The sequence below is a fragment of the Bufo bufo genome, chromosome 11, assembly GCF_905171765.1.
Source record: "Bufo bufo chromosome 11, aBufBuf1.1, whole genome shotgun sequence".
Lineage (NCBI taxonomy): Eukaryota > Metazoa > Chordata > Amphibia > Anura > Bufonidae > Bufo > Bufo bufo.
Genome location: NC_053399.1, coordinates 77873510 through 77887076, shown reverse-complemented (window position 1 = coordinate 77887076; position 13567 = coordinate 77873510). Strand labels below are relative to the sequence as shown.

At 42.9% G+C, this 13567-nt stretch overlaps 1 protein-coding gene across 1 annotated transcript in view; it reads right to left on the bottom strand.

Moving 5' to 3' along the window:
- Positions 1–3225: 3225 nt before the first annotated feature.
- Positions 3226–13567, bottom strand: part of CCDC32 (coiled-coil domain containing 32) — a 59275-nt gene continuing 48933 nt past the window's right edge. Inside the window, exon 4 of the mRNA XM_040412069.1 lies at positions 3226–3950. Within this exon, the coding sequence (XP_040268003.1) occupies positions 3812–3950 (139 nt within the window). The 3' untranslated portion in view covers positions 3226–3811. The remainder of the gene's footprint in view (positions 3951–13567) is intronic.

Genomic DNA, 13567 nt, shown 5'->3' with positions numbered 1-13567 from the left:
TGTTCAAAATTATTCAACCCCCAATGCTGTAAAGGGTTTTAGGGAATTTAGTGTACATTTGTAATTGTGTTCAGAATGAAATCTTACAAGGACTTTTTAAAGAACCAAATGCAACTAAAATGACATCAATTGTTTTTGTAATACAGTATTAAATGTTTTTTTTGTGATTTCTTCATTGACACAATTATTCAACCCCTTAAAGACTACCACTCTTAAGAACAGAGGTTCATTCAAGTGTTTTCGATCAGGTATTGAAAACACCTGTGGATGTCAAGGAGCAGCAATCAAGCATAATAAGCACCAATTAGGCCGATGTAAAAGGACTGTGATACTCAGCTTCTTCTAGACATTTACTGGTGTGTTTACAAACATGGTGAAGTCAAGAGAATGGTCCAGGAAGACAAGAGAAGAGGTGATTTCTCTTCACAGGAAGGGCAATGGCTAAGAAGATTGCAAAGATGTTAAACATACCAAGAGACACCATAGGAAGCATCATTCGCAAATTCAAGGCAAAGGGCACTGTTGACACGCTACCTGGTTGTGGCAGAAAGAAGATGCTGACTTTGACTGCTGTGCGCTACCTGAAGCGCAAAGTGGAGAAAAGTCCCTGTGTGACTGCTGAGGAACTGAAAAAAGATTTGTCAGATGTGGGTACTGAAGTTTCAGCTCAGACAATAAGGCGCACATTGCGTAATGAAGGCCTCCATGCCAGAACTCCCAGGCGCACCCCCTTGCTGTCTCCAAAGAATAAGAAGAGTCGACTGCAGTATGCCAAAAGTCATGTGGACAAACCACAAAAGTGTTCTTTGGACTGATGAAACAAAATTAGAACTGTTTGGGCCCATGGATCAACGCTATGTTTGGAGGAGGAAGAACAAGGCCTATGAAGAAAAGAACACCTGGCCTACTGTGAAGCATGGCGGGGGGGTCAATCATGCTTTGGGGCTGTTTTGCTTCTACAGGTACAGGGAAGCTTCAGCGTGTGCAAGGTACCATGAATTCTCTTCAGTACCAGGAGTTATTGGATGAAAATGTGATGCAGTCCGTCACAAACCTGAGGCTTTGGAGACGTTGGACCTTTCAACAGGACAATGATCCCAAGCATACCTCCAAGTCCACTAGAGCATGGTTGCAGATTAAAGGCTGGAACATTTTGAAGTGGCCATCGCAGTCACCAGACTTAAATCCGATTGAGAACCTCTGGTGGGACTTAAAGAAAGCAGTTGCAGCGCGCAAGCCTAAGAATGTGACTGAACTGGAGGCTTTTGCCCATGAAGAATGGGCGAAGATACCCGTAGATCGCTGCAAGACACTTGTGTCAAGCTATGCTTCACGTTTAAAAGCTGTTATAACTGGAAAAGGATGTTGTACTAAGTACTAAGATTGAATGTCACTTGGGGGTTGAATAAAACTGATAATGATGTGAGCACAGAAAAAACATTTGTGGTTATTTCATTATAAATGTTATGTTATATTTGTCTGACTTACAAGTGGCTCTGTGATTTAATTGTAAACAAGATGACTGAAATGATCAAAATCAATGTCAAACTGGCCAAAACACTCAATTTCAGTGGGGGTTGAATAATTTTGAACACAACTGTACTTCATAGTTACTAAGTATTATTTTTCCTGTTCTGGCTTTTTTTTTTTTTACTTCCTATTTGTTCAGACTTTTAGCATGTGTTGGATAACTTCTACCCATTCACTTAGCAACTGGTTGGCGTTTCAGAACCCAGGCACCCTTGCATAAATTCACCATAAATTTCTGTGCATTTCCACATCAAATACACACCAAAAAACACTTACTTGCGGTTTTAGGCAGGTTTGATGTGGTTTTGCAGCAGATCTCACCCTTATATTGAAAAGGGTGAAATCTGTACAAAAGAACCGCACAAAGAACATGTGGCAGATTTCAAAATCTTCACGGCAGGTCAATTTTCGCACGGAATGAAAATGCAAAGTCTACATGGGATTTGTCTAATCTTATACACTTTGCTGATACTGTATTAACCGTGCATAATCCACAACGCGTGCAGATAAGCACAGCCTAATAGACAAGTTTGGCATTGGAGTCTTTCCTGTGATTGGCCATAAAAGTATTCAGTTTTTTCTGTACACTACATTTTCCAGTCTGGTAGCGCCCCTTGCTGTTTATCCTTCTGGTCCACCTTCTCCTTCATTCAGTTAGATATCTCCCTCCGCTCAGTGCTGGCACAGTGATCTCAGAGAAGCAAGTGAACCGGCCCAGACACTTTTCATTCATCCCTACTTCTAAATTCATAGAAATATGTGACTATATGTTCCTCTAGACCAGCGATAGGGCAAACTGCGGCTCTCCAGCTGTTGCAAAACTACAACTCCCACCATGCCCTGCTGTAGGCAGTCTTTGCATGCTGGGAGTTCTAGTTCTGCAACAGCTGGAGAGCCGCAGTTTGCCTATCACTGCTCTAGACCAATGTTCCTCAAGTCAAGTCTTCAGGGCCCACCTGCTGGTCATGATCTGAGAAGATCCCACAGAATGATTACCTGTGGGAAGTCCTGATGCATAGTCAATAATTATATCACCTGTTCAATACTAAGGAAATCCTGAAAACATGACCGATAGGTGGGCCCTAAGGACTGGAGTTGAGGAACACTGCTCTAGACAACTAAAAATGTTGGCCGCATAAAAGACCATATGCATCTCTAAAGCTATATGCATGGGACTCTTTTCCATGCAGGGCTGGAAGGGGTTAAAAGGTGCTAATTGCAAAGCTTCCTGGGAGATGCAAGTGCCTGATTATCTCATGTAATGAGCTACTACCCACACACAGAAAGGAAAGAAAGTCCTCCAGATAACTGAGTATAATAAAGTTTCAAATTCTTGGGATTACCCCTTTAATTTTGAACAAACAAATATAACACTAGTAGGATTATGTACATTGAAGGCAGTTCTAGATTTGTTTGGTGCAAGTATTCAGTCAACATTTAGCCTTAAGTTACACAAAGTCACCCGTGATTCATGGCGATTATGGGGCGATTCTATGCCCCATATAACAATGAATGAAATGCACTGCAGTTTAGAGTCTTTTTTGCAGTGTATCAAGGATAACTTTGTTGCTGTGCAAAAAAAATTACTTCTTAAAAACACAGTATTATAAAGGCTTATTAACAACTTTGGGGGCAATTTTTTATTATTATTGCATTTTACTCATTTTGAGCTAAACACCATTTTTTCAATTGGCCTTCATTAAAATATTCTGCAGTTTTTGCCATGTAGGGTTAACCATTTGCCTGTGAGTACCTTACTTTCACATTCACTTTGAGCCATTATCTGCTTGCCCCGTGACCCCTTATCTATGAACTAGTAACAGCTTATAAACACTTATTTAAACCATAATTTTATCAGCAAGATAAGAACTGATCCATGAGTGTTTATGATGTTAGGAGATAAGGCGCCCTCAGCTGAGCTGCCTGATGGAAAACCATATAAACACAGAGCCTGGTGCTAGAGAATCTCAAGGCTGTACAGAGAAAGGGGCTCCAAATGTTTAATAAGACCAATTAAAAAAAGATTTTTAGCTGAAAATGAGTGCAATGCAATAATAAAAAAAGGTGTACATAGCCTTTAAATATAATGTAAAACAAATCAAATGTAAAAATACAAATGTAGCCTAGACTTTATTACATTGAATTATATTGCGTTACATTTTTTGTTGATTACGTTGTCTGAGCTGAAAGTTTTATGTGTAAGTATATACAGTCCCTTTACCAACTACTCAACTATATGGAACGTAAGATACATAGCTGGGTACCAGCAGCACAGAGGATCTCACTGTTCAACAGAAGAAGAGTCCTGCTCATTTTCGCCATTTATCAACGGAAATTCTCCAGGTATTAGACACTGCACCTCCTCTGCATTTATCGCCACTTTCTCTGGCTGCAGCCACCTCTTCAAATGTTCTAGCTTGCTGAAAATGTGAGAATTGAAAAAGGAAGGAAATCAATAGGCGTAGGCAGTTAAAAATAAAAGCCAAACACTGAGACTAAGCAAGGGTAATGAGCTTTGATTTAATATATGTCAGGGGGTGTAATGCTGAGGTAATAGATTAGGTCAGTATGAAACAGATGACTTGTAACGTGTTACACCTTTGTTGGGATTATAGGCACTTTCTCCGGCTTAACATCCATTGTGTAAAAAGATTCTGGAGTTGAATATATTTCTGGAAATTATTTTTGATGCATCGGTATTATCTTGTCAACCATTACTTGTAGAACATGTAGATGTCCCATTTATATAACCATATGTTTACTAGAAACAGCCATATCCTCACATAAACTGGAGGCCGTTCAAAACCTACTCAAAGTGGACCTACACACAAATTAGATTAGCAAACATATTACTTCTATACACCCATGCACATCACACTGGAACATCTAAACACAGTAGGGGAATATACATTTACATACCCACAGTTAGGCCGATATTACACGAGCGAGTATTCCGTGCGGGTGCAATGCGTGATGCGAACGCATTGCGCCCGCACGGAACCCAGACTTATTCATTTCAATGGGGCTGTGCACATGTGCGTTGATTGTTACGCATCATATGTGTGAAAATCGCAGCATGTTCTATAGTCTGCGATTTTCACGCAACGCTGGCCCCATAGAAGTGAATGGAGCTGCGTCAAAATCGCATCACAGCCGCGATGGTTGCTAAGAGATGTTTTTTGTATACCTTCAGTTTTTTATCACACGCGTGCAAAACGCATTGCAAAAAAACGGAACGCTATCGCAGACAAAACTGAATGACTTTGTTTGCTAAATTTTTGTTAGACAGAGTGGTAGATAAGTCCTTATGCATAAATTCAATGTTCAGTAACATTAAGTCATGTGCATACTTGTTTGAAATCTGTTAATATTTCGCACGGAAGTCGGGGTCATGTGAATACATTGATGGCTGTGGTTGTATACGCATACCTCTAGGGATACGATTAGCTTTCGCATATTCTACCAGTGTAGTGGAGTGGAATTCCATAGTAATGCACTCCGGACCTAATCCGCACGCGCTCGTCTGCAAGGGGCCTTAAAGGGGTTGTGTCATCACAAAATGATCTATTTTTTTCTATCACTCTTCTATGCTTAACATATTTTTTAAGAATTTTTGATTTTCCATACCATGAAATCCTGCACTGGCCACTAAGAATAATAATAGGCACCACTTCTTGGTCTGTACAGATCACTTTGCTGCAACTATATGCTTATCTGCCATTCTAATCCTGCCTGTAATGATATCACCTCCGTGTATAGATAAGACCGGATCCACCATTCAAAATAGGCGATTGTCAAATCTTATCTATTCTTTCCTTGTACAATGACCTCTGCACAGTTCATAGAGCATGCCTAGAAGACTCTCCCATAGAAGTGAAGTTCAGACCATTGTGTCCATGGGGCTGCTGTAAAGCAATTTTCCTAATGCTTTCAAAATGCTGAGGCTCAGGCAAGATAGCCGCCCCCATAATCATGTTCAGAAAATAGAATAAAAAATCTGCAATCAGAAAATAAAAACGGATTAGGAAAAAGGATGCATGTCACTATCTGGTTTTGTACTTCATGCTAGTGCTAAATTTGAGTCAATATGTTTTACCCTTATTTTTATTTTATTTTTTATCCAAAATTTACAGAAATTTGGGAAATATTCACAATTTTCTAAATTTGAATTCCTCTGCTTTTAAGACAAGTAGTGATACCCTATGAAATAGTTTTTAAATAGCATTCACCATATATCTACTTTATGTTGGCATCATTTTGTAAGTGTTATTTTATTTTTTAAGACGTTAGAAGGCTTAGAATTTTAGAGGAAATTTTTCACATTTTCAAGAAAATTTCCTAAACCCACTTTTTAGAGGACCAAATTTTGTTCTGAAGTGACTTTGTGGGGCTAACATAGTAGAAACCACCCCTCAAATCATTCAAAACTGATTTTAGAAACTTTGTTAACCCTTCATGTGTTTCACAGAAATGAAATTAAAATGGAGGTGAAATTTATAAATGTAATTTTTCCAATTTAATCGATCATTTTTTCTGTAACACAGCAAGGGTTAACAGAAAAAAAACCCTCAATGTTTATTACCCTGATTCTGCAATATACAGAAACACCCCATATGTGGTCATAGACTACTGTATGGGCACACCGCAGGGCTCAGAGGAGAAGGAGCACCATATGGGTTTTGAAGGGTAGATTTTTCCGGAAAGCTTTTTGAGTAACAGGTCACCTTTGAAGAGACCCTGAGGCACTAGGGGGTGTACACCTCAGCACACTTGGTACTAAAGTGTTGACAGACTGCTGCATCTACTGGGGTCCACCTCAGGGGTTGTGCAATAGATGATGTGGGGTTTGGGGCAAATATATTAGTTTGGGCCACCATTAAATTTACAAACTCCTCAGAGAAAACTATTTTGAAAAAATCTATTTCCCGCAGTGTCAACCTGGATTCCTGAGCTGCCCACAAACTCAGGAATTTGAGGCCGATAATCCTCAGGGAGTGAGGTCCAATCACTCTGGGGCGCCCTCTTGAGGGTCCCTCATCTCTGAATGATGAGGAGGAAGAGGACAAAAGGAAAGCGCGATCCTTTTCTCCCTCGCTGGCCGTATCCGTATCAGAAGCAATGAGACCATATGCCGCCTCAGCTGAATACAGTCTTGATGACTGGGACATTTTTATTTTTATAGGAGTGTGTAATTGTGTAAGATGCAACATGTGTGAAGTGTGTATTAATTGTATTTATTCGCAGGGGTATATGTAGTGCTTTTAAATGTGAAGGAGTTGTATTAAAATTTGAAATAAAATTCTGTAACAAAGAAAACAAATGAATATTTAGCAACAAAAAAAGAAAAAAAAGTAGAGTTTCCTACCGCAAGAAAAAAAAAATATATAAAGTAAAACACCCGCAGCACTTCCATAGGTGAAAAAAATAGTGGAGTCCTTTATTCACCCACGCAACGTTTCAGTCCGCTTTCTGGGACCATTCTCAAGCAATGCATACATAAACTTGGTGCATATTTATAGGGTGTCAGTACATTTACATAATTGATAATCACTTAATAGTAATTTAGAAAACTCTACCATAATATACATTAAAAAGACCAACAGTGTACATGATTATACATTATATACCAAATAAAGTGCTCAGAGCTCTCGTGTAAAAAGTATTTCTTTTAAATTCATATATAAAGGACCAGCGTTATACATAATGAATGTACATTATCATCAGGTGTGGGGGGTGGTAACTTATGGGGAACACAGACCGCTCACCTGGAAAGGACAATCAGCCGGCATAATTGTATGGCGTACAGCATGGGTGTCAAACATGCGGCCCGCAATGAATATCTTTGCGGCCCGGCAGTCTAGTATCTCTGAACATGAGCGCTGCTATCGGCGCGCTCATGTTCTCTCAGCAGCACGGGGGGAAGGAAGCTGTCCTCCCTCCCCCCTGTGCTGCTGCCGCTGCCACCAATGAGAAGAGAGGGGGGGAGGAGGGGCGGGCGCACTGCGCCACCAATGAGGAGAGAGGGGCGGAGGAGGGGCGGGCGCACTGAGCCACCAATGATAGGACTATTCCCATTTCCCACACAGAGCGGCGCCCAGCGATGTCTCAGCACTCACCATTAGTTCTGTTCGCCGCTCCGTTCGCCTGCAGTGCCCCATTACTGTCTCCTCTCCTGCTCCACATGCTGCTGATTACTATCGGAGCGATGGGAGGAGACATCAGCTTCACTAGTGGGCGTTCCTTCTCCCTGCGCTGCGACTGGACAGCGCTACAGCCAGGAAGAAGGAACGCCCACTAGTGAAGCTGATGACTCCTCCCATCGCTCCGATAGTAATCAGCAGCATGTGGAGCAGGAGAGGAGACAGTAATGGAGCACTGCAGGCGAACGGAGCGGCGAACAGAACTAATGGTGAGTGCTGAGACATCGCTGGGCGCCGCTCTGTGTGGCCTGATAGTAAGAGTCAGTCTTTAACACAATACAGGAGGCGGGTGCCGGCAGCAGAATCGCATTGCCGGCACCCTGCCGCTGACAGGGAGCTGCGATCAGAGGCAGTTAACCCCTTAGGTGCCGCACCTGAGGGGTTAACTGCTGATCTGCCAGTACCAGCCTCCTGTATAAAGGGGAAATTTATCATTGGTGGTGCAGTGTGCCCCCCTCAACCCCCCATCCCATTAAAATCATTGGTGGCACAGTGCGCCAGCCCCTCTCAACCCCCCCAGTATTAAAATCATTGGTGGCAGTGGCCACAGGGACCTCTCCCCTCCCCCTCATTGGTGGTGCAGTGGCAGCTTCTGATCGGAGCCCCAGCTGTGTAAGCCTGGGGCTCCGATCAGTTACCATGGCAGCCAGGACGCTACAGAAGCCCTGGTTGCCATGGTAACATCCCTGATGCTGTGTGCACAAGGCACAGAGCAGCAGGGACAGTGTGAAGTCCTATTCACCCTAATAGAGCTGAATAGGACAAGGGATGAAACATCCCAGGTTCTCGCCCCTAAGGCTACTTTCACACTTGCGTTCAGAACGGATCCGTCTGCATTATATTGTAAAAAAATTTTTTTTTTTTTGATGCGGCCCACATAAACTTAAATTATTATTTTTTTGGCCCATGTTAGCCTTTGAGTTTGACATGCTTGGCGTACAGAATGTATCACTGCGCATGTCCACGCGTCATAATCACGTGATACATCACATGATCGGGCAGAATATCGCAGGACAGGTATAAGGTTCCCATGCGCATGCCTGCGCGTCACTGTCACATGACCAGTGTAAACAAAGTAGCGTATCCTGGTAACCGGGTGGTAGTAAGTCAAGTAATAGAATATCATCCAATGGGGCATGCAGAAGGGACGGGAAGTGTGCAATTAAGCTCACCTAACCCGAACCCATATCGAGAGGCACATGTGCTGGATAATTTGCTATTACCCGACACATACAGGCCAACCGATCTAATCTGCCTCCCACCTAGGATGACAGGTAAAAGAGTATACACGTTATGTATAAACACTGTAGGATACAGGATACGTCACCAAATGTAATTCCACAAGGGAACGCCCCCCCGTGTTTTACAATAAGAAAATTATCGGGATCCATCATTCCTTAAAAAAAATGATCATACACCAAAAGGACTGGGAATAAAAGAAAAAAAGGAAAAAAAGTGCACAAAAATCAATACTGCCGACTGTGTTTCTTTCTATTTGTCGAGACGGTCATATGTTCACCTTCTGGAACAACCCTAAAAAATAAATAAAAGTGCTGTATTATAAACCTAAAAACAATAATATACAGACGCCGTATGAGACAGAAAAAAGACTAAGGTTAAAAAAGAGCCAGTTAAACAAATAACCAAGGTCTGAAATCCACATTGAGACAATTTGGTCTCAACGTGTTGAATTTGAATATATCCACTCTGCTTCCCGTGTTTTTTTTTATAATTTGACACAATGACCCCCCGTTCTTGGAGGGGGAACCTGGTCAATAATCATAAATTTCAGGTCTCATTCAGTATTTTATCTATGAAATGTTTAGGCGCCGATAAGTCTTTACGTTGTTTTCTAATCGAATAACGATGCTGATTAAATCGTGTCTTAAAATCGCAGGTTGTCTCCCCGACATATAGCAAATTGCATGGGCACCAGAGCACATATATGACCTAAGAAGAGTCGCACGTCAGGTAGTGTCTGAGGGCATCTGCTACCTGCGTACCCGGGTGTGTAGAATGTGTACCCTTAATCATGTATTTGCAGTTCACACAATGTAAGCATGGATAACATCCTCATTTTATTTTAAGTCTAAAATGTCTGTAGAGAGGTCTTACTGGATCCTATATCGTTTTCTGCTAACCTGTCTTTAAGATTACGGGACCTCCAAGTTAATCTCCGCACCGGGTCCTTTGACGCATATTGTGGCTCATCCTGGCCTCCCCTCACAGATCAAGAATCTCCCCTTCTTCCGCACAATTCCCCCGCCCCGGATCCTAATTAGGGACATCTTTAACAGCTCAGGGCTCCTACCTCTCGTGGATCTATCACACATATTCCAAAACTCCCCGAGCCGCTGGTTCCACTACTTTCAACTTCGTAGCTTCTTGGGCTCTCTGGCTCCCGGATCGCAGCTGTCTGCCCCTCTGACAAATTTTGAAAAGCTCTGTGTTGCCAACACAGGCCCAGATCATGGTATTTCTTTGATATATGGCTTGCTGGGTGCCGGTGGAGATGGGGACCTATCACTCGTTGAACAGATGAGAGGTGTTGGGTTTGCCTCTGGTTGGGAGAGTGAACTGACGTTCTCCCTGTCCTCTGAGCAATGGAATCGTTCCCTCTTATTTACGCATAAATCATCCAGGTCCTGTCGTTTACAGGAGTTGAACTATAAGATCCTTACTCGTTGGTATAGGACGCCGGTTAAGTTGCATCATTTTTATCCATCGGTCCCCAACACCTGTTGGCGGTGCCATTCAGAGGTTGGTTCCATGCTACATATCTGGTGGGACTGCCCTGGGGTCGCCCCTTTGTGGCAAGATGTTTTTTCTCTGTATAATGCACTTTACCGGTCTACTATATCTCCCTCCCCTTTGATTGCCCTGCTCTCTATATTCCCGGGTAGGATCAAACATGTCAAAAAGGGAGTACTTAAAACATTTGTCCTTTCTATGAGACAGATCATACCACGCCAGTGGAGATCCTCAGACAGTTTGCAGAGAATTACGTGGATACGTGCCCTGGATGCCTTATTCAGGATGGAAGAAATGGAAGCTGAGGCCTGTAACCAAGTCCAAACATTTGCACTAACCTGGGAACCTTGGAATCAATTTAGGAGCTCCTCTCGTTTTCAAACCTGGTTGGTCTCAGGTGACTGTACCTGGGATACGTGATATGATGTCTTGTCCTTTCCCCTTCCCCCCCGCCCCCCCTACTTTCCACCCCCCCTCCCTCCCCTGTCTTTTGTTTCGTCGTGTTTTGTTCTTGTCTGTCCCCCTGTCTCTCCTAGGTTAACGATTTAATCTGTTTCACTTAAGAGTTACATATTAGTAGCCCTTTGTTCAAAACGCCATCACTGAGTATCTCAGGATTGTGTCCTAAGTTCCTTTTGCCTTCCCTTTCAGTAGTCAAGGTTCTTCATATCGTACTGTATGTATCTAATATTGCTGAACCTCTCCTTTAGCATTTATTTGATGGCATTTGTTTTCTCTGGTCTTCATGGTTGCGTCCCAGAGAAATATGGTGGTCTCTGAATCCATCTGTGCACTTTATTTTATGTTTTACATGGTCTTGGAAATGGAATTGGAGATATACTTTTCATACAATGTCTTGGTTGCTATGTATGATTGTTGTGTTCTTTTTCTATTCAATAAAAATAGATTCAACACTAAGATTACGGGACCTCCTGTAGGACATCAACGGTTTAGATGTAAATTCTGCAAAATCCGCATGACCACTAGTTAAAATAGACCAGTGATCTTGCTGATGTGTGCACTCATGTCATTGTATGTCGATACAAAAGGTGTACGCTGTCCATTGTAGTCCCTAGTGGTCTTTTGTAATGTTTTAGATCCATCAATCGATTGGAGACGTTTACGTTGTTCACATAGTACTCTTTGGGGATAGCCTCTGGCCTTAAATGAGTGTACCATGGTGTTTAATGTTTTATCTAATTCCCTGCCATTACTGATGATCCTCCTAGCCCTAGTGAACTGACTAAAGGGTAAGGATGGGATCATCTTGCGGGGGTGTGCACTGTCATATCTGAAAGCAGTGGTTTTATCAGTCAGTTTAACATATAGACTGCCATAACGTGTAGTACCTTGAAGAGATACATCTACATCCAAAAAATTTATTTTTTCAGGTGAAGGTATATTGTATATCTGGAAATAAGTCATTAAGAAAAAGATGGAAAGATTCCAATTCTGCTATCGTTTCTGTCCAGATAACAAAAATATCGTCTATGTATGGCCACCACCTCGGCACATGGCTGAAGTGGTGCGACACATAGACATAATGTTCCTCCACATGGGTGATGACCATGTTGTTGGCGTAAGTAGGCGCCACATTCGTCCCCATGGCCGTCCCTCTGATTTGCATGTAGTGGTCATCTCCAAATAAATAATAATTATTGTTGAGTATCAAATGTAATAAGGATAGAATGAAATTTCTGCATTCTGGTGTAAACTCAGAGGTGTTCAGAGCCTCCCTGACTGTCGACGGTTGGTTACGTCTATACTGAGGGCACTCCAGACTTCAGTTACTGTTGGTGCTGCCTTGGATTTTCCCACTTTATACATTGAACCACTTGTTGCATACTGGAATATGAATCCCCCAGGGGAACAGTCCTCACCCAAGGTCTTCACATATACCGACGCTGATAGAGACAGAATCATAGAGACATGTAAAGGTAATATGGAGTTTTTATCAATCCCTTCATTGTTGGATAGGAAGAAAAAGGTATGAACACGAGACTAAAGGATGCATTACTCTGGAATTACACTCCACTACACTGGTAGAATATGCGAAAACTAATCGTATCCCTAGAGGTATGCGTATACAACCACAGCCATCAATGTATTCACATGACCCCGACTTCCGTGCGAAAAATGAACAGAATTCAAACAAGTATGCACATGAGTAGATGTTATTGAACATTGAATTTATGCATAAGGATTAAGGACTTATCTACAACTCTGTCTAACAAATTGGAATCAGGGGAATTATTAAGAACAGGAGTTTAAAGACTACATGGACAAACTTCAATCATATCTGGATAAACTACGGAAAGAGACACAGGACTAGGGATTTTGAACGTTATTGGTATTGGCATCTATTTTGCCGATACTCCGATAACGAATCGGGAACAAGGATCACGCTGCCGACAGCGCTCTCCGTGTTCCCTCAGCAGCACAGGGGAGAAGGAAGCAGTGTCTCCCTCCCCCTGTGCTGCTGGTGCCGCCAATGAGAGGAGAGGAGAGGAGGGTGCGCACTGCGCCACCAATGAAGATAACTCTCTCATTAATTCATATACAGGAGGCGGGAGCTGGCTGCAGAATCACATAGCCGGCTCCCGACCTCTATGACAAGTAGCTGCGATCTGCGGTGGTTAACCCCTCAGGTGCCGCACCTGAGGGGTCAACTGCCGCGGATCGCAGCTACCGCTCATAGAGGTCGGGAGCTGGGTATGTGATTCTGCAGCCAGCTCCCGCCTCCTGTATATGAATTAATGAGAGAGTTATCTTCATTGGTGGCGGAGTGCGCCCCCCCACCCTAGTATTAGACATTGGTGGCGTAGTGCGCCCCCCCCAACCCCAGTATTAAAGACATTAGTGGTGCAGTGCGCCCCCCCACCCAAGCCCCACAGTATTAATCATTGGTGGCAGTGGCCACAGGGTCCCCCTCCCCCCAACCCAAGTAATCTCATTGGTGGTGCAGTGGCAGTTCTAATCAGAGCCCCAGCAGTGTAATCCTGGGGCTCCGATCGGTTACCATGGCAGCCAGGACGCTATTGAAGCCCTGGCTGCCATGTTCAGCTCCCTGCTGCTGTGTGCACAAA